The sequence below is a fragment of the Hemiscyllium ocellatum genome, chromosome 46 (assembly GCF_020745735.1).
Source record: "Hemiscyllium ocellatum isolate sHemOce1 chromosome 46, sHemOce1.pat.X.cur, whole genome shotgun sequence".
Lineage (NCBI taxonomy): Eukaryota > Metazoa > Chordata > Chondrichthyes > Orectolobiformes > Hemiscylliidae > Hemiscyllium > Hemiscyllium ocellatum.
In genome coordinates, this window is record NC_083446.1 from 16,458,182 (window position 1) to 16,485,653 (window position 27,472).

A 27,472-nucleotide genomic window follows, 5' to 3' on the forward strand; every position below is an offset into this window, starting at 1 on the left:
AAAAATGTCCCGCGTTAACGACCTGGGATGATTCTCAGAGAGTTACAAGAGACAGGGATGGGAGAAGCACGTATGAAGGTTGGAAATACTGTCTTAAATCTTATTCCTGAGATGCTGCCTAACCTGCTGTGCTTTAACCAGCAACACATTTTCAGCTGTCTTAAATCTTGCCATGATTTGGAGATACCGGAGTTGCACTGGGGTGTACAAAGTTAAAAATCACACAACACCAGGTTATAGTCCAACTATAGTGTGCTTCCAATTAAACCTGTTATAACTGGTATTGTGGGATTTTTAACTTTAAATCTTGCCAGTATTTAGTGGAGTTAGTTATTCAGCATGAATAGAATCAGAATCCAGGATGCACCACAAGACTGATTCCATGTATAACTGAGTATAAGTAGGACAACAGAAATAAAGGAAACACTGGCAGATTTGGGAAACCAACACAGGCTCCAGCAGTGAGACATTTCAGCCATGACCTAAGACTGGAGAAGGCGGATTTAAATTTCATACCGGTTTTCAAGATCATGAGAGGTCCATACAGAACAGATAGTGAGAAACTGTTCCCACTCATTCAGCCTCAGACCTTCAGGTTGCCATCCTCCAAGATGGACTTCGGGACAGGCAGCAGACAAAAGTAGCCGAGCAGAGGCTGATAGCTAAGTTTGGTACCCATAGGCAGAACCTCAACTGGGACCTTGGGTTCATGTCACATTACAGGTGACTATTGCACCACACATATACACACACACACACACACACTTCCACATGCACCCCCTCACAGACTTAAAACACTCTGCACTCACTACACATTTTCTCACACTCTCAACCCCCAACCCAGACAGACACACAGACAGACAGACAGACAGACAGACAAAAACCCACACGCACACATTTTGTGGGGTGAATTTGTACTTGCAGGGTTACATTGTACTTTGCTCAAAAACTGCATGCATTCATGTAGAACTCTGAGCTCAAAAACTGCATGAATTTATGTAAAACTCCGTTATCTCACTTTTTAAGATTAGAATCAATCTAAACATCATGGCATAGACAGAGAACACAGGGGGCCAACACCTTCAACATATTGTCTAGCTATCTCCATTGTTAACAGCTAACACGAGAATGCAACTTTTAAAAAAAAAGTTTTGTGATTTACACATAAAAAAAGTGAAACTATCACTGTATTCTAACAGATGAAAGGCTTAACAATCAATTTCAGTTACATCACACTGTAAATTTTTGCTATAAATTCTATTGGGATTGAACCCTCCACTATCACCTGATGAAGAAGTGTCGCTCCGAAAGCTAGTGTGCTTCCAATTAAACCTGTTGGACTATAACCTGGTGTTGTGTGATTTTTAACTTTGTACACCCCAGTCCAACACCAGTATCTCCAAATTATGTCAGGTATAGACAGGATAGATCAAGTGAATCCTTAGAGGAGTAGAAAGGGAGTAGGAGTACAGTTAAGAGGGAAATCAGGAGGGCAAAAAGGGGACAGGAGATAGCTTTGTCAAATAGAATTAAGGAGAATCCAAAGGGTTTTTACAAATACGTTAAGGACAAAAGCGTAACCAGGGAGAGAATAGGGCCCCTCAGAGATCAGCAAGGTGGCCTTTGAGTGGAGCCGCAGAAAATGGGGGAGATACTAAATGAGTATTTTGAATCAGTGCTTACTGTGGAAAAGGATATGGAAGATATAGAATGTAGGGAAATAGATGGTGACACCTTGAAAAATGTCCATATTAGAGAGAAAGAAGTGCTGGATGTCTTGAAACGCATAAAGCTGGATAAAACTCCAGAACCTGATCAGGTGTATCCCAGAACTCTGTGGGAAGCTAGAGAAGTAATTGCTGAGCCTCTTGCTGAGATATTTGTATCATCAATAGTCACAGTTGAGGTGCCAGAAGACTGGAATTGGCTAACGTGGTGCCACTGTTTAAGAAGGGTGGTAAGAACAAGCCAGGGAACTATTGACCAGTGAGCCTGAAGTCAGTGGTGGGCAATTTGCTGGAGGGAATCCTGAGGGACAGGATGTACATTTATTTGGAAAGGCAATGACTGATTAGGGATAGTCAACATGGCTTTGTGCGTGGGAAATCACGTCTCACAAACTTGATTGAGTTTTTTGAAGAATTAACAAAGAGGATTGATGAGGCCAGAGCAGATGTGATTTATATGGACTTCAAGAAGGCGTTCGCCAACATTCCCATGGGAAACTGGCTAGCAAGGTTAGATCTCACAGAAGACAGGGAGAACTAGCCATTTGGATTCAGAACTGGCTCAAAGGTAGAAGACAGAAGGTGGATGTGGAGGGTAGTTGTTCACACTGGAGATCTGTGACCAGTGGAGTGCCACTAGGATCAGTGCTGGGTCCTCCATTTTTTTGTCATTTTTATATAAATTATTTGATTGCAAGCATAAGAGGTACAGTTAGTAAGTTTGCAGATGACACCAAAATTGGAGGTGCAGTGGACAGCAAAGAAGGTTTACCTCAGATTACAGCAGGATCTTGGTCAGATGGGTCAATGGGCTGAGAAGTGGCAGATGGAGTTTAATTCAGATAAATATGAGGTGCTGCATTTTGGGAAAGCAAATCAGAGCAGGACTTATACACTTAATGGTAAAGTCCTAGGGAGTGTTGCTGAACAAAGAGACCTTGGAGTGCAAATTCATAGCTCCTTGAAAATTGAGTCACAGGTAGATAGGACAGTGAAGGTGGCATTTAGTGTGCTTTCCTTTATTGGTCAGAGTATTGAGTACATGAGTTGGGAAGTCATGTTGCAGCTATACAGGTCACCGTTGGAATATTGCGTGCAATTCTGGTCTCCTTCCTATCAGAAAGATATTGTGAAACTTGAAAGACTTCAGAAAAGATTTACAAGGATGTTTCCAGGGTTGGAGGATTTGAGTGATAAGGAGAGGCTGAACAGGCTGGGGCTGTTTTCCCTGTAGCGTCGAAGGCGGAGGGGTGACCTTATAGAGGTTTACAAAATTATGAGGGGCATGAATAGGATAAATAGACAAAGTCTTTTCCCGGGGGTTGGGAAGTCCAGAACGAGACGGCATAGGTTTAGGGTGAGAGGGGAAAATATATAAAAAGAGACGTAAGGGGCAACTTTTTCAAACACAGGATGGTACGTGTATGGAATAAGCTGCCAGAGGAAGTGGTGGAGGCTGGTACAATTGCAACATTTAAAAGGCATCTGGATGGGTATATGAATAGGAAGGGTTTGGAGGGATATGGGCCAGGTGCTGGCAGGTGGGACTAGATCTGGTCGGCGTGGACCAAAGCGTCTGTTTCCATGTTGTACATCTCTATGACTAATTCTGATTCACAATTGCTCATTGAATCTGCACACAGTCAGTTATGAATGTGGCTATAATGTTTGATATTCTGTTTGCTGAACTATGATATTCAGCAATTTTGAGAGAATGAGTGACTAAAGTCAATTATCAAACACATTGCTGTCTCTTGGCACATTCTTTGTTTTAAAAAAGCTTCAGAAGTTATCTAAAGCAGAATTTGGAGGAGGGAGAACGTGCGACACAGCTTTTTAACTTTGAGGGAAACAAAGGAAAAATCTTGAACAGAAACTGGATTTGCCTGGCAAAATTCCTATTCTATATGTGCAGAGTTGAATTTTGTAAATTCTTTGTCTATTGGATTAGAAAGAGAGGATTTGATGATGGGAAACTTAGTCAGACATCATTCTGACATCCGAGAGAGCCAATTGATTGTAAGGTAGCATTCAGTTCCTGAAGAATGTGTTCATCTGAAAAGATTTCAAACATCAGCATTATAGAATCCCTACAGTGTGGAAGCAAGCATTTGGCCCAATATGTCTGCACCAACTCTCTGGAGTGCATCCCTTTATCCTGTAACCCTAAATTTCCCATGGCTGGCCCATACATCCCTGAACACTGAGCAATCCACTTCACCAGCACAGCTTTGGACTGTGGAAGGAAGTACAAACACGTGGGGAGAATTGGAAAACTCCACACAGTCATCAAGGCTGGTGTTGAACCCAGGTTCTTGGCGCAGTTAGGCATCAGTACTAATCATAGTGCCACTCTACTGGAAAAACTTTACTGGGCAGGGAATTCCACATACTCTCATATCTTAGAGATTACAGATATTAAAACAACCTGATGCAAAGCAGTTAACACAAAGTGGATTTATTTCACTGTCATTACAGCAGAAACAGATCCCAATGGACATCATTCAACCATCAATTGACAAAAACAATTAAACTCTTTGGCAAGCTCCATAGGTGGGACTTGAAACCAGACCTTCTGGCTGAGAGGTAGGTACACTATGAAGAAGGGACTTGTTCACAGTAAAAAAAAAGTCATTACTCATGAACTTGCTGGTGTTTCAGGAGGCTGGATTTCACAGCAAATCCCTTCCCACATTCAGTGCAGGTGTACGGTCTCTCTCCAGTGTGAGATCGCTGGTGTACAGTGAGTCGGGTTAACCACTTAAAACCAGCCCCACAGTGAGAGCATCTGAATGGTCTCTCATCAGTGTGAACGCGTTGATGGGTCACCAGATCTGCAGAGATTTTATAACACTTCCCACATTCTGGACATTGAAAAGGTCTCTCTTCAGTGTGGACTTGCTGATGTTTCAGCAGATTGGATTTCTGAGCAAATGCCTTCCCACACTCCGTGCAGGTGTAAGGCCTCTCCCCAGTATGAGATCGCTGGTGTACAGTGAGTTGGGATGACCACTTGAACCCACTCCCACAGTGAGAGCATCTGAATGGTCTCTCATCAGTGTGAACACGTTGATGGGACATCAGGGCCCCAGAACTTTTATAGCACTTGGCACAGTATGAGCATTTAAAAGGTCTGTCCTCTGCGTGAATTCGTTGGTGTTTGAGTAGGGTGGATTTCTGAGCAAATCCCTTCCCACATTGGGAGCAGGTGAATGGTCTCTCCCCAGTGTGAATCCGCTGGTGATTATGGAGGTCACATGATTGTCTGAACCCAGTCCCACAGTGAGAGCACATGAAGGGTCTCTCGTCACCATGAACACGTTGATGGAATTTCAGGGCCCCAGAGCTTTTATAGCACTTGGCACACTCTGAACATTTATAAGGTCTCTCCTCTGTATGAAACTGCTGGTGACTCAGCAGGATTGATTTCCGAGCAAATGTCTTCCTACACTGTGAGCAGGTGAATGGTCTGTCCCCAGTGTGAATCCGTTGATGTTCAATGAGGTCAGATGATTGTTTAAACCCAGCCCCACAGTGAGAGCATATGAAGGGTCTCTCATCACTGTGAACACGTTGATGGGATACCAGCGCCCCAGAGTTTTTAAAGCACTTCCCACATTCTGGGCATTTAAAAGGTCTGTCCTCTGTGTGAACTTTCTGGTTTTTCAGCATGGTGGATGATCGAGTAAATCCTTTCCCGAACTCAGGATAGATGAATGGCCTCCCCTCACTTGACTGTATTTATGTTGTGACAGGGCAGATGACCTGCTGAAGCCTTGTCCACACGTTCAACATGTGGATAGTTTCTCCCCACAGTGAATAGTGCATTTTCCTTCACGTTCAAACTCCAACGATATTCAGACAACCATAAATTGGACAACTCTGCCAGACCTTCAAGTAATGTTTGGTTTAAAGTTTCCTCACTGCAAATTTTCCACTTCTAATGTCCTATGAAATCAGTTGAAAGAAGTAAAAACAGAAGCAAGTGAGAACCCAGAAAAAGAAACTAATGATAAACTGAAGGAGTAGAAGTTGGCAAATCAATCAGAGTCTGCTCTCACCATTCAATGACATTAGGGCTGACCTAATAATCCTTAGATTCACTTTCCTGCCATTGCTTCAAATACTGATTAAAAGCTGTTTTCTGTCAGCCTTGGATACACTGAGCAGCCAGTCTCTACAGCGCTCCACAGTGGGGAATTCCATAGATCCACTACCATGACAGAAGGAATTCCTCCACATCTGCTTTAAATAGGTGACTCCATACTCTGAGATGATGTCCTTCCTCAACTCAAAACAAGGAGACTCATTCTCCCTGAACCTGTCTTGTCAAGTCCGTCAGAATGATATGGCTTTCTGTAAAGTCTTCTCTCATTCTTCTAAACTCAATGAGTACAGGAGCAGTCGGCTCAATCTCATCTTCTGAGAAAATTCTCCCACGTCTGGGATCAATCTCGTTAAAATTCTCTGGACCACCTTTCTTAAAATAGAGGGACTAAAACTGTTCACAGTATTCTAGGTGTAATTGACGAATGTCACGTATAGTTTTAACAACATCGTGGGCCAAAGGGCCTGTTCTGTGCTGTACTTTTCTATGTTCTAACACATCCCCATTCTCTTTAAATGAAGGCCAACAGAACATTTCCCTTCCCAATTACATGTTGAATCTGGATGATAGCTTTTTATCTTGCAAGGACCCACACTTGTGTGCTGCAGCTTTCTGCAGTGGATTTCCCTAGTTAAATAATATTCAAATCCATTAGCCTTCCTGCTGCAATGCATAAACCTCAATCTTTCCCCCAAAGTAAATTCCGCCGAGTTTTTGTCTGTTACTTATTCTGCTTCTATTTGTCTGTAAATTAGTTATGCCATCTATTTTGTATCATCTCCAAACAGTACATTCATTTCCATCTTCTGGGTGATTAGTACATAGTCAATAAATTGTCACCCTAGTATTGGTGTGTCTGGGACTCGAGTTACAATTTGGCATGTTGAAAATGCCCTCTTAATCTCTACACTCTGCATTCAATTCATAAACTAATCTTTATCAATAGGTTTGATTAATACATACTCCCAAAAGTGTGGGTTCATGGCTTCTTGTCTGAAGTCATCTTATTTTAAACACTGTACTGAACATTTTTTGGAAATCTAAATATATTTGATCTATTGATTTCCCCCTTATCTATCTTGCTTGTTACGTCCTGAAAGCTGTGCTTTCCCCTTCAGAAAATCATGCTGACTCTACTTGATTCTTTAATGTACTTCTAAATACTCTGTAATTCCAACTTTAATAACAGTATCTGACATTTTCCTAATGACAAACCAGGTTGTGAAATTGAGCTGAATTTGTAGGGCTGGGCACTCAAAAGGTGACTATGAAAGCTACCAATTATCATAATAACACAAATGGTTCACAAATCTCCTTGAGGGAGGAAAAACTGCCAATTGGTCTAGTCAGAGAAAGGCTGACCTCCATGGAGGTGTAGAACATGGCAATAGTCCATGACAGGGGTATTCTCAACAAACAGTTAAACCATAACTTTAGCAAAACCTCCCGAAGCAGCCCCTTACATCACCATGAAGGGCCAAGGGACCAGGCGTATGTGACCATCACCACCTCGCAGTTTCTTCTCAGTCACAATGCCCTGACATCCAGTGCTGGATGAATAGAAATTTCCTCCAAATTAATCTCCAACTTGGGAGCATATTCTGTGCAGGAGAGATATGTGGCATCATCTCGATACTAAAAAGGTGGTAACAGTTTGGAACTATGTCTCGAAAATGGTAGTTGATGCTCAATCACTAATTGTTCATTTTAAATCTGAGATAGATAAACTTTTGTTAAACAAAGGTATTCAGGGATATACCAAAGGAAAACCTTGAGACTGAATAACCCTAACACACTTGTGAACCACCTCCCACTTTCAACCTCCCTATAACCTTCAGCTCACCCAACACTACGCTGCCTGTGCACTCACCCACACAGAGTCTTGTTCTCCTCACCTTGAGCACACTGACCTGAACAGCTTTCCAGATGAAAAAAAAATCAACATTTAAAAAAATGTTCTTGTCCTTGTTTGACATCCTTCTATGATAGCGTTCATTCCCATCTATGTAATCGCTACCTCAAATTCTATCAGTGTTCAGGGCCAGAGGGTATTGACTATAAGTGAAGCAGGTAGATGGAAGCAGAGGTTAGTGCTGAAGGAGTCTTAGCTTTTCAGTGTGTCTGACAGGTTTGAGACTCTTGCAGTGTGTGAATGAGCACATGGGCACAAAGTGACCACTGCACTGTGATAGAAGGGGTCATTCAAGAGAAACATATGTCTAAATCAGGAATAGTGTAATCAGAGCATCTGAGACTCTTCCCTGTAGACCCAAAAGCTGTGCTGTCTGCCTGGTACCCGACTTCAGAACGTTCATCTGGGCTGCAAAGGAACTTGGAGTGGGAGGGGAACGATCCAGTTGTTGCTACAGGTAGAAAGAGAAAAAAAAGAGAGTCTGCTGAAGGAATATGAGCACCTCGAGGCTAAATTAGAAAACAGAACCAAAAACGCAATAATTTCTGGATTACTGCCTGATCCATTAGCAAATGACATCGGGTCAGTAAAACTCAAGAGGTAAAGGTGTGGCTGCAATATCGATGTGGGAGAAATGAGTTTGATTTCATTGGATATTGGCATTTATAAAGGACAGAGCCGATGGGATGGGCTTCACCTGAATGATGCTGAGTTCTGGATTAGTGGTGCTGGAAGAGCACAGCAGTTCAGGCAGCATCCAAGGAGCAGCGAAATCAGCATTTCAGGGAAAAGCCCTTCATCAGGCTTTATTCCTGATGAAGGGCTTTTGCCCAGAACGTCGATTTCTCTTCCAGTATCACTAATCCAGAATCTGGTTTCCAGCATCTGCAGTCATTGTTTTTACCTGAATGATGCTTGGGCCAAGTCCTGGTGAGTAGCTTAACTCTTATCTGTGGATAGGGCTTTAAACAAAATCATGGGCATTAGTTTCAGGTGCACAGAAAATTATGGGAAGTCTTAAAGTGGGAGGGGAGAGAGCTCAGCACAGGCTAAAAAGTTTCCACAACATGTAATAGGACAGAAAGTATGGAAAGGATCAGGAATTTAACTCAGAATCACAGCAGATAAGAAACAACTATGATAAGGTGGGCAGTCACCACAGGCCTGAGGGGGTTGTACCTAAATGTACACAATATATGAAACAAGGTAAATTAGCTTCTGGCACAGATTGAAATTGGCATGTGCAATGTTGCAGGTATCACAGAGACGTGGCTGCAAAGGAACTAGGGCTGGAAACGAAATATCCAAGAATACATACTTTATGAAGTGACAGGCAGATGGGCAGAGGGGGCGGGGCTGTTTGTTTGCAATAAATAAAATTAAATTTGACAGCAAGGATGGAAACAGAATCAGAAGGTGTAGAATCCGTGTGGCTAGAGTGAAGGAAACAAAGGAAAAAAGACCCTGTTGGAACTTGTGTACAAGCCTCTCAGCAGTCGTCAGGATATGGGAAAGAAAATAAATCAGGAGATGGAAAATGTTAGAAAGGAGTACAAAATAATGAGAGGAATAGATAGAGTCAAATGCCAGAGACTTTTCCCCAGGGCAGGATTGACTGGTACGAGAAGTCATGGTATGAAGATATTAGGAGAAATGTATAAAGGCGATGTCAGGGATAGGTTGGGAAAAGTTGATGGCAGGGAGATCTGGGAGTCCAGGTCCATTGTACCCTGAAGGTTGCTGCACACATGGATAGAGTGGACAAGAGACATATAGTATGCTTGCCTTCATCGGACAGAGTATTGAGTATAAGAGCTGGCAAGTCATGTTAAAATTGCACAAGATATTGGTTCGGCCGCATGTAGAATACTGTGTACAGTTCTGGACCCCACATTACCAAAAGGATGTGGATGCTTTGGAGAGGGTGCAGAGAAGGTTTACAAGGATGTTGCCTAGTATGGAAGGTGCTAGCTATGAAGAGAGGTTGAGTAGGTTAGGTTTATTTTCACGAGAAAAAAGGAGATTGAGGAAGGACCTGATTGAGGTTTATAAAATCATAAAGGGTATAGACAGGGTGGAGAGAGACAAGCTTTTTCCCCAGGGTGAAGGATTCAATAACGAGAGGTTATGCTTTCAAAGTGAGAGGTGGAAAGTTTAAGGGGGATACACGCAGTAAATACTTCACATAGAGGGTAGTGGGCGTTTGGAACGCGTTGCCAGCAGAGGTGGTAGAGACAGGTACGGTAGATTCATTTAAGGTGCGTCTGAACAGAAGCACGAGTAGGTGGGGAGCAAAGGGATGCAGATGCTTAGGAATTGACCGACAGGTTTAGACAGTACATTTGGATAGGCTCAGGCTTGGAGGACCGAAGGGCCTGTTCCTGGGCTGTAAATTTTCTTTGTTCTTTACGCAGAGAGTTGTGAATGCATGGAATGCGTTGCCAGCTGTGTTGGTGGAAGCAGAGTCATTGGGGACATTTAAGCGACTGCTGGACATGCACAGGGATAGAAGTGAATTGAGGGGTGGGTAGGTTAAGTTACTACACTTTACATTAAGGTTAAATCTTGTGGGCCAAAGGGCCTGTTCTGTGCTGTACTTTTCTATGTTCTATGTTCTAAAGGCACTACTGCAATAATGATGGGGGATTCCAATATGCAGATGGACTGGGAAAATCAGGTTGGAATGTCGACAAGGTTTTTTTTTAAGATTAGACTTACAGTGTGGAAACAGGCCCTTCGGCCCAACAAGTCCACACCGACCCGCCGAAGCGCAACCCACCTATACCCCTACATTTACCCCTTACCTAACACTACGGGCAATTTAGCATGGCCAATTCACCTGACCCGCACATCTTTGGACTGTGGGAGGAAACCGGAGCACCCGGAGGAAACCCACGCAGACACGGGGAGAACGCACAAACTCCACACAGTCAGTTGCCTGAGGCGGGAATTGAACCCAGGTCTCTGGCGCTGTGAGGCAGCAGTGCTAACCACTGTGCCACCGTGCCGCCCTTTTCTTGGAGCAAATTGTGGTAGAGCTCACGAAGGAACAGTGGGTGGCACGGTGGCTAGCACTGCTGCCTCACAGCGCCAGGAACCCAGCTTTGATTCCAGTCTCGGGCGACTGTGTGTGGAGTTTGCACATTCTCCCCGTGTTTGCTTCAGTTTCCTCCCACAGTACAAAGATGTGCAGGTCAAGTGACGGTAAAGGTACCCTTGGGAGGCAGTGACCATAAACATAATAGAGTTCACCCTGCAGTTCGAAGAGGAGAAGACTGAATCAGATGTAACACTACTACAATTGTGGAAAAGTAATTACAAAGGTATGTGGTTGAAGCTGGCCACGGTTGATTGGAAGGGGGAGCCAGACAGGGAAAACAGTGGATTATAGAATCCCTCCAGAGTGTAAACAGGCCATTTGTCCCAACACCTCCACACCAACCCTCCGAATAGTAATCAACCCAGACCCATTCCTCGACATTATTACTCTACATATCTCCTGAATAATGCATCTAGCCTACACATTCTTGAACACTATGGGTAATTCAGCATGGCCAATTCACCCCAACCTACACACCTTTAGAATGTGGGAGAAAACCGGAGCACCTGGAGGAAACCCAGGCAGACCCGGGAGAATGTGCAAACTCCACGTAAACAGTCGCCTGAAGCTGGAATTGATCCCAGGTCCTTGTCATTGTGAGGCAGCAGAGTCAACCACTGAGCCATCGTGCTGCCACAGCAGAGCAGCAATGACTGGAGTTTCTGGGGTAATTCAGGAGCCACTGCATAAATTCATCCAATGGTCAGGGAGAGTACAAAGCAAAAGAAAAAGCATACAATGTGGCGAAGATTAGTGGAAGTCAGAGGTTTGGGAAGCCTTCAAAAAAACAGCAAATGTTAACTTAAAAAAAAACTGAAGAGAAAAGCTGAAATGAGAGTCAGCGGGCTACTAAAATGAAAGAAGACTGCAGGAGATTTTAGAGAGGTGTAGAAGGGTTACAGAGAGGCAAGAGTGGGCATCAGACAAGAGACAACGAGGCTGGAAAGTAGTAATAGGGAACAAAGGAACAGCAGAGGATCTGAAGTGGTATGTTACATCAGTTTTCACAGGGGAAGACACCAGCAGCATGTCAGAACTTCAAGGGAGACATGGGGCAGAAGTCAGTGCACTGGCCATCAGTAAGGTGAAGCGGCTGGGAAGCAGAAGTTGAAAAAAAATCACCAAGATAACTGAAAAAGAGATAGCCGAGGCGTTTGGAGAGATATTGGTAGTAATCGTTAGAAATCACTGGAGTTAGGGAGGGTCCCATATGACTGGAAAATGGCTAATGCAACACTCCTGTTTAAGAACGGAGGGGGGCAGAGGCAGGAAACTGCAGGGTAAACAGCCTGATCTCTGTTGTTGGTAGGATTTGAGAGTCCCTTATTAAGGATGAGACTGCCGAGTACTTGAAAATGTACAGTAAAATCAAACCAAGTCAGCAAAGTTTTTTTTAAAAAGGGAGTTCATGCCTGACAAATCTGTTTGATTCCTTCGAGGTGCAAACAAACGAATGAGACAAAGGAGAGCGAGTTGACATGATCTATTTAGATTTCCAAAATACCTTTAATGAAATACTGCTCAGCAGGCTGGTAAATAAGATAACAGCATGGGATTAGTGGCAAAGTAGAGGATGGTAACTGGTGATTCATGGAGTCAGTGTTGGGACCACAACTATTCACATTATGCATTAACAATCCTGACAAAGGAACTGACGGCATTGTTGCCACGTTTGCAGATAACACAAAGGTACATGGAGGAGCAGGTTGTGTTGAAGTAGTGGGGAGGGTGCATAAAGATTTGGGCAGTCAGGGAGAGTGGACAAAATGGCAGATGGAATATAATGTGGGAAACTATGGGGGGGGTTATGCATTTTGATAAAAAGGATAAAGGCATAGATCATTTTCTGAATAGAGAAACACTTCATAAATTTGAAAGGCAAAAAGACTTTGGGAGTCACAGTACAGATATTCTCTTAAAGTTATCACGGAGGGTCAGTTAGCAATTCAGAGGGCAAATGCTATTTTAGCATTTATTTCAAGGGAGCTCTAATGCACGAGCAGAGATGAACAGCTGAGGTTATATTAGTTCTGGTCAGACTGCATTTGGGAGATTGAGAGCAGTTTTGGATCTGTTATCTAAGGAAGCATGTATTGGTCCTGCTGTGGTTTCAGAGGAGGTTCATTAAGAATGATCTCAGGAATGAAAGGCTTAACATATCAGGAATGTGTTGAGGATTCTGGATCTATACTCAACGGAGTTTAGAAGGATGAGTGAAGATCTAACTGAAACACAAAATACTGAATGCCCTGGACAAAGTGGTCATTGGGAAGCTGTTTCAGTTGGCAGGAGAGACTGAGACCCAAGGGCACAGCCTTAGAATGAAGGGAAGACCCTTTACAACAGGAGAAATTTCTTCAGCCAGAGAATCTGTGGGTTGGGCCCCAAAGTTGCTTCCCATGGTCTAAGATGTGGCTGACCGGAATTTTATAAATCCTCAGAAGTACTGTACATTCCTGCCTTTAGTTGTTTTTTAAGATTAGATTACCTGCAGTGTGGAATCAGGCCCTTCTGCCCAACAAGTCCACACTGACCCTCCGAAGAGAAATCCACCCCCCTATATTTACCCCTGACTAATGCACCTAACACCACTGGCAGTTTAGCATGGACAATTCACCTAACCTGCACATCTTTGGACTGTGGGAGGAAACAGGAGCACCCGGAGGAAACCCACACAGACACGGGGCGATTGTGCAAACTCCACACAGACAGTTGCCCTAGGCGGGAATTGAACCCGGTTCCCTGACACTGACAGGCAGCAGTGCTAACCACTGAGCCACCGTGCCACCCAAATTATATTCTAATCCTCTCGAGATGAATGACAACATGTATTTGCCTTTCTTACGTCTTACTCAAGCTGCAAATTTACCTGAAGAGAACCTGGACTAGAATTCCCAAGTCCATTTCTGAATTTTCTTCCCATCTAGAAAATAGTCCATGTATCTGTTTTTCCTATCCAACTGCATGACCGGTAGTGTCAAAGTTAAAGCTGGATGATTAGAGAAACATGGATGAATAAAGATATTGAGACACTAGTCAAGAATGAAAAGAATCATATATTAGATATAGAAGCTGGGCTCAAATGAATTTCCTGTGAGGGCTTTCTTCAGAGGGGGATCGGGAAGGCAAAAAGGTGAGATAACCTAATCTGCCGAGGCGAAGGATAATGCAAAGGTACATATTGAGGCAAAAGAGCAACTACAAAGAGTGACAGGCACCTTAAAGATCCAGGAGGTTGTCTTTGTGTTGAAACACGGGAGCTGGGAGAGATAGCGTCAGTTTTTGCTGTGCAGAAAAAGCTAGCCAAATGTTCACTCTCCATTTATAAAGTTGGGCAGTTCCTGTTGCCGAAGTATTTGTCCAAGGGTGAATGAAACAGAGACTACTCTTTGTGGCTTCATGCTATACTTAGAGTTTTCCTGTTCCCAGGGCTGGTGGGTTTGAGCTGACTTATGTGGGAGACTGGATAGGATGGGATCTTTTACTCTGAAGCATAAGAGGTTGCAGAGTGACTTTATAGAGGTTTATAAGATCTTGAGAGATATCAATAAGGTCGTTTCGCTTGGCTTGAGGAGTCTAAAACTAGTGGGTAGATTTTTAAGATGAGGGGGAAAAGATCGAAAATGGAACCAAGGGGCAATCTTTTCACACAGAGGATGATTTGTGTATGGAATGAATTGCCAGAAAGAGAGTGATAGATGCAAGTACTGTTACAAAATTGAAAACACATTTGGACAGGTTCATGAATAGGAAATGTTTAGAGGAATATGGACCAAATCAAGCAAGAAGGACTGGTTCAATTTGGGAGACCATGTCAGCATGGACAACTTGGACTGAAAGAGATTACATAACTCAGGGAAATAAATAGTGATTTGAAAGCAGTTCACATTACAGGAGAGGAAGTGCTGGAGGTCTTAGAAATTACAAAAGTGGATAAATCTCTGATATCTGATATAGTGTATCCCAGGGAATTGAGGGAAGTTAAGGAGGAAATTGCAGGCTCCTTGCAGAAATATTTATATCATCTATGAATATGGGTGAGGTGCCAAATGACAGGCGAGTGACTAATGATGTGCCTTTGTTTAAGAAGGGATATTGGGAGCAGGCAGGGAACTTTAGACCCGCGAGTCTGACTTTGGTGGTGGACAAGTAGTTGGACGTGATTCTGAAAGATAGCATTATGAAAGGCAAGAAATGATCAGGGATCATCAACATGGTTTTGGGAGAGGGAAATCGCTTCTCACAAATTAGATTTTTTTTTAGGCAGTAACCAAAAGGATTGATGAAGCCAGAACAGTATACATTGTTTACTTGGGATTTTGTGAAGCCTTTAACAAGTCCACATGGTAGACTAATGAGTAAAGTTGGATCACAAGGGCATCAGGGTGTGCTTGTCAACTGGATACAAAATTCGCTTAACTACAGGAGAAGAGATATGATAGTGCAGGGTTGGCTTTTGGACTGGAGGCCTGACTAGCGTTGTTCCACAGGGATCACTTTTGTTTGTCACTGAAACAAATGATTTAGTGGAGAAAATAGAAAGCATGGTTAGTCAGTTTGCGGATGACACCAAAATTGGTGGCAGTGAATAAAGTTATCTAAGATTACAAAAAGAAACTGATCTATTGGCTCTTTAATTTGGATAAATGCACGGCACTGAATTTTGGTAAAACAAACACGGGAGGTAGGATTTACCCAATTAAAAGTATGGCCTTGTATCGTGCTATACAACAAAGAGACTCAGGGGATCAGTTACCTAGTTCTTTGAAGTTGATGTCACATGCTGGCAGGGTGGTTACGTTGGCTTTAGTATGCTTACCTTCATTGGTCACAGCTTTTGCACTGGAGTTGGGACATCATGTTGAGGCTGTACAGGATGTTGGAGGGGCCTCTTCTGGAGTAGTAGCATTGAGTTCTGGTCACTCTGTTATAGGAAGGATATTATTGAGCTGGAGAGAGTTCAGAAGAGATTTACCAGGCTGTAACTGCGACTGGAGGCACTGAGTTATATGGAGAGGCTGGATAGCCTGGTACTTCTGCACAGGAGCATGGAGGTGGAAGTTGACCTTCCAGAGGTTTATACAATTCTGCAGAGTACAATTACAATCAATTGCAAATGTCCTTTGCCTCCAGAGGGGGATTTCAAACAAGGAGGCATATTTTTAAGGCGAGAGGAGAAAGATTTTAGAAAGGACACAAAAGGCATTTTTATTTTAAACAGTGTTTCGTATGTGGAAAAAACTTCCAGAGGAAGTGGTAAATGTGGGTACAGTTACAATGTTTAAAAGACATTTGGATAAGTACATGAATAGGAAAGATTTAGAGGGACATGTGCCAAGTGCCGGCAGGTGGAACTGCTGTAGGTTAGGAATATGATCAGCATACACTGGTTTAACCAAGGGGTCTGTTTTCATGCTGTCTGATGCGATGACTCTAGGAGACTGAAATTTACAGAACACAGTGGTCTGGATAGAATTACTGTGGAGAATATGTTTCAAGGAGTATGAGATACCAGAACCCGAAGGCATAGCCTCAGAGTGAAGCAACAACCCTTTTGAACTGAGGGGAGGAGGAATTTCTTCAGCAAGAGGGTGGTGATTGTGTGGAACTCATTGCTATAGGGGGCTGTGGATGCTAAGTTACAGTTTATTTATGAAGGTATAGAGATGTTTTTAATTGGTGAGGCAGATCAATGGTTATGGCAGAAGGTAATAAGCAGGAGAATGGACTTGAGAAACATGTCAGTCATAATCAAATTTAGGAGCAGACTTGATGGGCCAAATGGCCCAATTCTGCTCCTATATCTTATCATCTTATGGTTATTATGGGTGACTTAGATTGAGCAAATCAAATCAGTACCTTCACCATAGAGGAGACATTTCTGGAATGTTCACAAGATGGTTTTTGGATCAATACATTAAGGACCCAAATGGAGGTCAGGCCATCCTTGACTGCATTCTGTGTATTGGCTGGGAGTGGGCTGGCTCATTTGGGTGGACGGCTAATTTCTGATGCAGAGTGACATCAATAGCATGTGCTCAATCCCTGTACCAGCGGAGGTCAAAGCACCATCAGTTGTCTCTCTCCCCTACACTTCCTCTGATAAGAGAGCAGTCCAATGATCTTCTTGGACTGTGGCAAGTTTAATTTCAAAATTTTAATAGTGTAATGAGAAGGGAATAATTGGCAAACTCACCGTGTGAGGCCCCTTGAGCAAAGGTGAAGAACTCTGAATGATGGAGAGTGGCAAAATTGATTTGGAGACAACGGGTCAAAATATAAATAGAGAAAATTGTGGGCGGCACGGTGGCACAGTGGTTAGCACTGCTGCCTCACAGCGCCAGAGACCCGGGTTCAATTCCCGCCTCAGGCGACTGTGTGGAGTTTGCACATTCTCCCCGTGTCTGCGTGGGTTTCCTCCCACAGTCCAAAGATGTGCGGGTCAGGTGAATTGGCCAAGCTAAATTGTCCATAGTGTTAGGTGTAGGGGTATGGGTGGGTTGCGCTTCGGCGGGTCGGTGTGGACTTGTTGGGCCGAAAGGCCCGTTTCCACACTGTAGGGAATCTAATCTGTAGGTAATCTAATCTAAAAAAATTACAATGATAGGAGACACAAGCAGGTTACAATAATTTGGGGAAAGTATGACAAAGGAATGACAAACATTTAAACATCATTTAGAGGAGCGATGGCTATTTTTCATTTTGGCTGGCATAAAATAAAACGGGATGGGAACCTGAGGTGTAGTTCCAGCGCACAGGAGGATGAATAGGGAGGGCATGGACAAGATTTCATGGTCACAGGAATGTGCTGGCAGACAGTAAGCTGGTTTGAAGTGTGTCTACTTCAACACCAGAAGTATCCGAAATAAGGTAGGTGAGCTTGCAGCATGGATAGGTACCTGGGACTTCGACGGTGTGGCCATTTCGGAGACATGGACAGATCAGACTCAGGAATGGATGTTGCAAGTTCCAGGGTTTAGATCTTTTATTAAGAACAGGGAAGGCGGTAAAAAAATAGGGGAGGTGTGGCCCCCCGACAACGTGGCTGGAAGACCTTTTGACGAGGACTCATCTACTGAGGTGGTATGGGTTAAGGTTAGAAACAGGAGAGGTCACACTGCTGGAAATTTATTTTATTTAGACCTCCGCAGAGTTCCAGAGATGTGGAGGAGAGGATCAGCAAAAACAATTCAGGGTAGGATTGAAAGGTGGTCATCAGAGGGGACATTGTAGACATTGGGCCACTTCAAATTGATGCTGGAAGCCTAGTGATGGGAGATAAGGAAATAGCAGGAGAACTTAACAAGCAATTTGCGTCAGTCTTCACAGTGGAAGACATGAGTAATATCCCAACAATTAAAGGGAGTCAGGGGGCTGAGTTGAGTATGGTTGCCATTACAAAAGAGATAGTGCTAGAAAAGCTAAAAAGTCTTAAAATTGATAAATCTCCTGGCCCCGATTGGATACATCCTAGAGTTCTGAGAGGTGGCTGAGGAAATGGCGGAGGCATTGGCTGAGATCTTTCAAAAGTCACTGGAGTTAGGGAAAGTCCTGGATGATTGGAAGATCGCTGTTGCAACCCTCTTGTTCAAGAAAGGATCAAGACAAAAGATGAAAAATTATAGGCCAATTAGTCTAAGCTCGGTTGTTGGTAAAATTCTAGAATCCATCATGAAGGATGAGGTTTCTAAATTCTTGGAAGAGCAGAATCTGATTAGAACAAGTCAATATGGATTTAGGAAGAGGAGGTCACGTCTGGCAAACCTGTTGGAATTCTCTGAAGAGGTGACAAGTAGATTAGACCAGGGAAACCCAGTGTATGTGGTCTATCTAGACTTCCAAAAGGCTTTCGATAAGGTGCCACACGGGAGGCTGCTGAGCAAGGTGAGGGCCCATGGTGTTTGAGGTGAGCTACCGGTATGGATTGAGGATTGGCTGTCTGACAGAAGGCAGAGAGTTGGGATAAAAGGTTCTTTTTTTGGAATGGCAGCCAGTGACAAGCGGTGTCCTACAAGGTTCAGTGTTGGGGCTGCAGCTGTTCACATTATATATTAATGATCTGGATGAAGGTACTGGGGGCATTCTAGCAAAGTTTGCCAATGATACGAAGTTAGGTGGACAGGCTATAGTACTGAGGAAGTAGGGAGGCTGCAGAAGGATCTTGACAGTTTGGGAGAGTGGTCCAGGAAATGGCTGGAGTTCAACGTGAGCAAATGCGAGGTCTTGCACTTCGGAAAAAAGAATAAAAGCATAGACTACTTTCTAAACGGTGAGAAAATTCATAAAGCCAAAGTACAAAGGGATCTGGGAGTGCTAGTTGAGGATTCTCTAAAGGTGAACATGCAGGTTGAGTGCGTGATTAAGAAAGTGAATTCAATGTTGTCATTTATCTCAAGAGGGTTGGAATATAAAAGTACCGTTGTGCTCCTGAGACTTTATAAAGCTCTGGTTAGGCCCCATTTGAAGTACTGTGTCCAATTTTGGTCCCCACACCTCAGGAAGGACATACTGGCATTGGAGCGGAGATTCACATGGAGGATCCCTGGAATGGTAGGTCTAACATACGAGGAACAGCTGAGGATCCTGGGATTGTATTCATTGGAGTTTAGAAAATTAAGGGGAGATCTAATAGAAACTTACAAAGATAATACATGGCTTGGAAAGGGTAATAGGAAATTGTTTCTGTTAGGCGAGGAGACTAGGACCCATGGACATAGCCTTAGAATTAGAGGGGGTCAATTCAGAACAGAAATGCAGAGACATTTCTTCAGCCAGAGAGTGGTAGGCCTGTGGAATTCATTGTCGCAGAGTGCAGTGGAAGCCGGGACACTAAATGTCTTCAAGACAGAGAATGATAAATTCTTGATGTCACAAGGAATTCAGGGCTACAGGGAGAATGCTGGTAAGTGGAGTTGAAATGCCCATCAGCCATGATTGAATGGCGGAGTGGCCTCGATGGGCCGAATGGCCTGACTTCCACTCCTATGTTTTATGGTCTTATTGGACTTTATCTTTCCCAACATTGGCTGGAAATGCTATAACTCTAATACGTCAGATGGATCAGTTTTTGTCCAATGTGTGCTGGAGGGTTTCCTGACACAGTTTGTCGAAGGGCCAACAACAGGGGAGCCCACACTGGATCTGGTGCTTGGTAATGAATCAAGCCAGGTGTTTGATTTAGTAGGCTGTGAGCATTTTGGAGAAAGTGACCCTAATTCAGTTACGTTTAGTTTAGCGATGGAAAGAGGCAGATATATGCCACAGAGCAAGAGTTATCAATGGGTCAAGGGCAAATGTCATGCGATTAAGGAAGACTTAGGATGCATAGAATGGCGTAGCAAAATGCAGGGCGTGGGGACAATAGAAACGTGGAGCTGATTTAAGGAACAGATATTTTGTGTCCTTGGCAGGTATGTCCCTGTCGGTCAGGGAGGAAGTATTAAGGTAAGGGAACCTTGTTTTACTACAGAAATTGCACTTCTTGTTAAGAGGAAGAAGGAGGTCTATGTGCCGATGAGACGAAATATTTCAGATGAGAAGAGTTATAAAGCAGAACCCTAAAACGTTCTGTAAGTATGTGAGGAATAACAGGATGACGAGGGTAGGAATACGGCCAGTCAAAGACAGAAGTGGGAAGTTGAGTGTGAACCCTGTGGAGATCGGCAAGGTGCTAAACAACAATTTCTCATTGGTTTTCACTCAGGAAAGGGAGAATACTGGAGAGGAGAAGAATGAGATACAAGATATTAGACTAGAAAGGATTGAGGTTAGTAAAGAAGAGGTGTTATCAATTCTAGAAAGAGTGAAAGTAGACAAGTCCCCTGGGGCGGATATGATTTATCCAAAGATTCTCTGGGAAGCTAGGGAGGTGGTGTTGGAGCCTTTGGCTTTGATCTTTCAGTCGTCATTGCCTACAGGTTTAGTATCACAGGACTACAGGATTACAAATGTTGTGCCCTTTTTCAAGAAGGGCATTGGAGATGACACAGGCAATTATAGACTAGTTTGTTGCAGGAAAAGTTCTGGAAAGGATTATGACAGATCGGATATATAATCATCAAGCAAGCAACAATTTGATTGCAGATAGTCGACATGGTTTCAACGAGGGCAGGTTATGTCTCACAAACCTCAGTTTTTTTCAGAACGTGACCAAGCATGAGAACAGGGGTAGAGCAGTTGGCGTGGTGTATATGGATTTTAGTAAATAGTTTGATGTGATTCCACATGGTAGGCTGATGGAGAAAATGCAAAGGCATGGGATTGAGGGTGATTTAGCAGTTTGGATTAGAAACTAGCTTTCTGTAGCGGTGCTGGATGGAAAATATTCAGCTTAGAGTCCAGTTACTAGTGGTGTGCCACAAGGATCTGTTTTTGGACCACTGCTGTTTGTCATTTTTATAAATGACTTAGGCATAGGTGGATAAGTTATTAAGTTTGCAGATGACAGTAAAGTTGGTGGAATAGTGCACAGTGAGGAAGAATGTTACAGGTTGCATGGGCACTTAGATAAACTGCAGAATTGGGCTGAGGGGTGGCAAATGGAATTCAATGCAGATAAATGCAAGGTGATTCACTTTGGGAAGAATAACAGGAAGGCAGAATACTGGGTCCATGGAAATATTCTTGGTAGTTTGGATGTGTAGAGGGATCTTGGAGTCCATGTACATAGACCCCTGAAAGTTGCCACCCATATTGACAGTGCTATTAAGAAGGCATACGACGTGTTAGGTTTTACTGGTAGAGAAATTGAATTCCGAAGCTGTAATGTCATACTGCAACTATACAAAATGCTAGTGCGGCCACACTTGGAATATTGTGTACAGTTCTGGTTACCCCATTACAGAAAGGATGTGGAAGCATTGGAAAAATGTGCAGAGGAGACTTACCAGAATGTTGCCTGGCCTGGAGGGAAGGTCTTATGAGAAAAGGCTGAGAGATTTTGGCTCTGTTCTCATTGGAAAGGAGGAGGATAAGAGGGGATTCGATAGAGACATACAAGATGATCAGAGGATTAGATAGGGTAGACAGCGAAAGTCTTTTTCCTAGGATGATGACGTCAGTTTGTAAGAGGGGGCATAGCTACAAATTGAGGGGTGATAGATTTAAGACAGATGTCAGATGCATGCTCTTTATTCAGAAAGTGGTAACTGCATGGAATGCCCTCTCTGCCAATGTAGTTAACACAGCCACATTAGCGAGATTTAAACAATCCTTGGATAAGCACACAGATGATGATGGGATGGTGTAGGAGGATGGGCTTAGATTAGTTCACAGATCAGTGCAACATCAATGACCGAAGGACCTGTTATGCGTTATATTGCTCTATGTTTTATGTTCTATGAAATGTGGCCCTGTCACAGCTAACAAGGAATATTAATGATAGTACTGGATCCAAGGAAGAGATGCGCAAATTGGCTAAAAAGAACAACAGACCTAAAGACTTGGAGCAATTCAGATTTCAGCAAGAGAGGATCAAGTGATTAATTCAGAGGGAAAAATAAAGTCTCAAAGGAAGCTTGAGTGGAACATACAGACTAACTTAAAACTCCAAGAAAGTGAGGACTGCAGATGCTGGAGATCAGAGCTGAAAAAAGTGTTGCTGGAAAAGCGCAGCAGGTCAGGCAGCATCCAAGGAGCAGGAGAATCGACATTTCGGGCATAAGCCCTTCTTCCTGAAGGGCTTTTCCAGCAACACATTTTTTAAACTTAAAATTCCTTCAGGTATAAGAAAACAGATAAATGAAAACAAATCCCTTACAATCAAACAGGGGAAGTCATAATGCGGAATAAGGATCTGGCACACCAATTAACTATATATTTTGGTTCTATCACCACAAACGGTAAGACAGATAATATCTCTAAATGCCTGGGGAATATGAGTGTGAGGAATTGAAGGACATCAGTATTAGCAGGGAAATTGATGAATTAAAAACCAACAAATCCAAACAACCTGTTACTTTATACCCCAGTGTACTTAAAGCCACCCTAGATAAAGTGGATGCGTTCTGAAACTACAGTTTTGAATCTCAATACAGTAAAGTGATTATTCTTCAAGATTCTTTAGACTCAAACAGTTTATATGGCTTGGCGGGTCACTATTGTGACCTCACTATTTAATAAAGGAAGTAGAGAAAAAACATGGAATGATAGACCAGTTCGCCTAACATTGGAAAACAGTGACAGGATTGTACACAGTTAACATGGATTTACCAAAAGGGAAATGAGAAACAAGAGCTGGTGTCCTTCAAAGTTGAACAAGTCATTGAAAGTAATGCACCTGCAGGTGCAGCAGGAAGTGAGGACGTCCAGCAGGAAGTGAGGAAGTCAAATGGTACGTTGGCCATTGCAGCGAGAGAATTTGAGTATAGGAACAGGGATATCTTGTTTAAATTTTACAGGGTCATGGTGAGACCATACTTGGAGTGTTGTGTGCTGGTTTGGAATATTTATCTGATGAAGAATGTTCAGTATATGGAGGCTGTACAACAAAGGTTCAACAGATTGATTCCTGGGATAGTAGGACTGACATACGAGGACAAGATGGATTGGTTAGGATGAAATTCACTGAAGTTTAAAAAACTGAAGTAGGATGTCATAGAACCTAATAAAATTCTCAAAGGACTAACAAGGTAAATATAGAAAGGATGCTCAATGACCAGGCAGTCCAGAACAGGGTGGGGGGGGGGGAGGAGAAGAGGGAGGGGGATCACAGTTTAAGTTGATGCCTTTTTGAGAAGGAAATCTTGCTCTCCTTACCTCATCTGACCTGTGTAACTTCAAAATGCCAGCAATATGGTTTTGGACTGAGCTGACAAAAATATTGTTTTAATCAGAGACTTTTGACCCTGCAGAATTTGCTGCCATAGAAAACAGTTAAGGCCAGAATGTGGATTTTTTTTCCCAAGAAGATAGATAGATGTATGGATCAAAGGGCTAAATGGATGAAAGGGTATGGGTCTAAAGTGGAAGCAGACTAGAGTGAAGGATCAGCCATGATCATACTGAATAGTGGAGCAGGATCAAACATTACAACTTACTCCTGTTCCTATTTTCTATGTTTCTGTTCTGTTAAAAGGTGGGACATAAAAAACAAAATGACTGTAACTGATACAGGAATCAGCATTACCTTATAACTATTGGATGAAAATCCTCTAAGGAGGTGCAGTGATTTTGGAAACTTCTGGACTGGTTGCTGTCTCTCGCTTTTGATTCAGTTCTCAAATTGTTAAATAATCTGAGAAAAACAACACTGTCCAGAGGAAATAAGAAAACAGCTTTGCAAGTTTGCGGACATTGGGGGAAGGGAGGGGTGGGACAGGGTGCGGGAAGGATGTATAATTGGGGAAGTGGGAGAAACAATGATGTGGGTTTCGTGGCAGGGTGAATGAACAACCGCAATTTCCAAACACCTCCATCCTGTTCAGTTCTCTCCCTCCACTCTCTCAGCCTCTTTCACAATGACAGCCAACTTAGTGACAAGGATGATCATGGGGACAGTTTTTCATCAATTTCAGTCATTAACACACACACTCCTCAGCGAACATAGCAATGAGTTAACCCAATAACTTTGGTTTGCAGCTCCATTCACACCAAAGACAGAGAAACCAATAGTGAAGAGATTAATTAAAAATCACGGACGTTGACAGGGGCCTGTTTTTGGGAAGAAGCCTGAAGCTCTCTGCGGCTTAAATAGCAGCCCCGGAAACCCCATAATTGGGGCTACAGCCCAACACTGATCAACCATGAAACCTTCTCACCAGAACATACCTCTGTCCGTTGCCCACCCTTTCAAATTTCACTCACCGCCGATACAAAATTTCTTTCCGACCATACCTCACAGCACGCATTCTCACAACCTACTTTAACTGTGCGCATGCGGCAGTATTCCTCCCGCTTAACGGATTACGTCACACGGCCAGTGACACACAAGGGGCGGGGCTGGAGGACCGAGCTGGGGCTGCTGGTCCTCCAAGCAGGGAAAGCGCGGCGGGAATGTTGAAATGTGGGTGGGTTCGAGTGCCACCCTCTCTGTGTGAGTGAATTGCGGGGCCAGTGGGAGGCTCGCTGAAGACAGAAAGTTATTTTGGATGGGCGGGTTTGTTGTCACGTGTTCTCAGATAAGGTCACATGAGACAGGGAGACTCTCCGCGACAGTGCACCCGGGTACAAAACTCCGAAGTTACAGAAGGTGAAAAACAAATAAATCAGTGAAAATTTTCAGCACTGCAGTTTTCTCAGTATAAAAGAGAAAAAAAAGAAATAGTTACAAAGTCAAACATTACAGATTTTCCTTAAACCGTAGGACTGCAGACGCTCGAAGCTGCGCTTCCCCCAAGTGGGGCTTGCTCTTCCCTGCCCTGGCCATGCTTTCTCCTGTTTTAACAGTGATTTCACTCAAATGTAAGGGATTTTCTCAGCTTAGTCAAGGGCCTCCAGTTAGGTAAAAATCGCAGATGTTACTGGTGGAGAGGTCGGAGTCAACTAATAGTATCTTCAGATGGTCTCTATCATTACCATCCTCGCTTTTCCCCTCTTAAGTCACACAGGAACAGCTATGAAATCTGTCTGTGAATCCATTTGGGTTCTTCATGGAAGCTGTTTGATTTTTCATGACATCCTAGTTAGCACTGGTTTCTTCCTTCCGAGGCTCACTGTCAGTGGGGGAAGGGAACTTGGAGAGGTTGTGAGCTTCTTTCTGACTATGATGGACAGATTTTCAATATTTCTTTAACTCCCTGACTTTATCTGTCCCCTGGCCTGAGCGCCTGTGACCACACGTGTGACCGAGGACATGAGTAGAACCTGTCAACTTTAAAGTGCCACTGTTCGGTGAACATAAAGCCATACCTACAAACATGTCTTCCATTCAATCCAATTTCAATCTTCAACCACCAACTTCAGGAATTCCTGAAGAAGGGCTCATGCCCGAAACATCGATTCTCCTGCTCTTTGGATGCTGCCTGACCTGCTGCGCATTTTCAGCTCTGATCTCCAGCATCTGCAGTCCTCACTTTCTCTTCAAAGGATCATTGTCCAATGAGAGTGTCAAACACACGACTTGAGATTAAAACTTTCCTCCTCTCCAAACTGAGGTAGGTGGACACGCAGTCAGGTTACAACCACATTTCTTATCAAGGCCATTTAATTGTTTAAAATTAGTATGATGTATTAAATTAGCCACCAGAGGTCCACGGCGCCAATGCTTTCAGCTGAAAACTCAGTGAAATCATTGAGAATTCACTTCGTTTTTGCTTCCTCTCAACATTGACATCGAGTTTTATCAGCATCTCTTCCTGGATTTAATGATGTTTGTCTGGTTTGTGCCTTTCTTTTTAAAGCAAATTCGCTTCAATATCAACAAATTTGACAGACGAACAACAGAAAATGCGACGCTCACTAATGCACATCCCCAGCGTTCGCTTTCAAATTTGCAAAGGTCAGTCTTTAAATAAAATAATTAAACAGTTGAAAACTTTTAGAAAGTTGGTGAACAATTTTTATGGTTGACTCTGTTAGACCTTTGGAAATGCCGCTAAGAGGTTTCGTGATCAGGACATTATCTCCCTCAGTTTTCCTAAGCCTGTTCTTGGTGCATTGGGAGGTTGGCCCGGTTGCAGATTCTCACATATCAATGATTTGTTGACCCCGACTGAAGCTGCATTGTTGCTTTTCACTGACAGCAGTGAATTGGCGAATGTGGGACTGGAATATTGCTGCTTAGAGTCATAGAGAAGTACAACACAGAAACAGGCCCTTCGGTCCAACCCATCCATATCGACCAGTTAACCCAATCCAATCTAGTCCCACATGCCAGTACCCGGCCCCTATCCCTCCAAATCCTTCCTATTCATATAACCATCCAAATGCCTTTTAAATGTTGCAATTGTACCAGCCTCCGCCACTTCCTCAGGCAGCTGATTCCATACACACACCACCCTCTGTGTGAAAACGTTGTCCCTTAAGTCCCTTTTATATATTTGCCGTCTCACCCTAAACCTATGCTCTCTCATTGTGGACTTCCCCCAACCCAGGGAAAACACTTTGTCCATTTATCCTATCCATGCCCCTCATAATTTTGTGAACCTCTCTAAGGTCACCCCTCAGCCTCTGATGCTCCAGAGAAAACAGCCCAACTCGTCCAGCCTCTCCCTATAGTGCAAATCCTCCAACACTGGCAACATCCTCATAAATCTTTTCTGAAGCCTTTCAAGTTTCACAACATCTTTCCGATAGGAAGGAGACCAGAATTGCCCTCAATATTCCAAAAGTGGTCTAACCAATGTCCTGTTTAGCCGCAACATGACCTCCCAATTCCTGAACTCAGTACTCTGACCAATAAAGGAAAGCATACCAAACGCCTTCTTCACCATCCTATCTACCTGCAACTCCACTTTCAAGGAGCTATGAACCTGTACTCCAAGGTCTCTTTGTTCAGCAACATTGCCTAGGACCTTACCATTACGTGTGTAAGTCCTGCTAAGATTTCTTTTCCCAAAATGCAACACCTTGCATTTATCTGAATTAAACTCCATCTGCCACTTCTCAGCCCATCGGCCCATCTGATCAAGATCCTGTTGTAATCTGAGGGAACCTTCTTCGCTGTCCACTACACCTCCAATTTTGGT

At 43.3% G+C, this 27,472-nt stretch overlaps 1 protein-coding gene and 1 long non-coding RNA gene across 16 annotated transcripts; one reads left to right on the forward strand and one right to left on the reverse strand.

The window, feature by feature from the left end:
- On the forward strand, positions 1-26,253 carry LOC132836321 (uncharacterized). Its single transcript, XR_009647368.1, has 3 exons — positions 1-78; positions 4,206-4,313; positions 26,186-26,253. It is a non-coding gene; the product is annotated as an uncharacterized LOC132836321 (long non-coding RNA).
- On the reverse strand, positions 4,170-24,735 carry LOC132836319 (zinc finger protein 418-like). Of its 15 annotated transcripts, XM_060855735.1 has the most exons (5): positions 24,615-24,713; positions 23,974-24,096; positions 15,667-15,771; positions 13,717-13,836; positions 4,170-8,198 (listed from the first exon to the last, which is right to left on the reverse strand). In XM_060855735.1, exon 5 carries the CDS (start codon positions 5,397-5,399, stop codon positions 4,362-4,364), a length of 1,038 nt encoding a protein of 345 aa, XP_060711718.1. In that variant the 5' UTR covers positions 5,400-8,198; positions 13,717-13,836; positions 15,667-15,771; positions 23,974-24,096; positions 24,615-24,713; the 3' UTR covers positions 4,170-4,361. The 15 variants fall into 15 exon arrangements, with proteins under 15 accessions (XP_060711718.1, XP_060711719.1, XP_060711715.1 ...); XM_060855736.1 differs by lacking the exon at positions 13,717-13,836 and having other exon boundaries at positions 4,170-5,675; XM_060855732.1 differs by lacking the exon at positions 13,717-13,836.
- Positions 26,254-27,472: the final 1,219 nt, after the last annotated feature.

Excerpts from the sequence above, each read along its gene's own strand:
- LOC132836319 (XM_060855738.1), bottom strand. The coding sequence starts at position 5,399 with ATGCTGAAAAACCAGAAAGTTCACACAGAGGACAGACCTTTTAAATGC.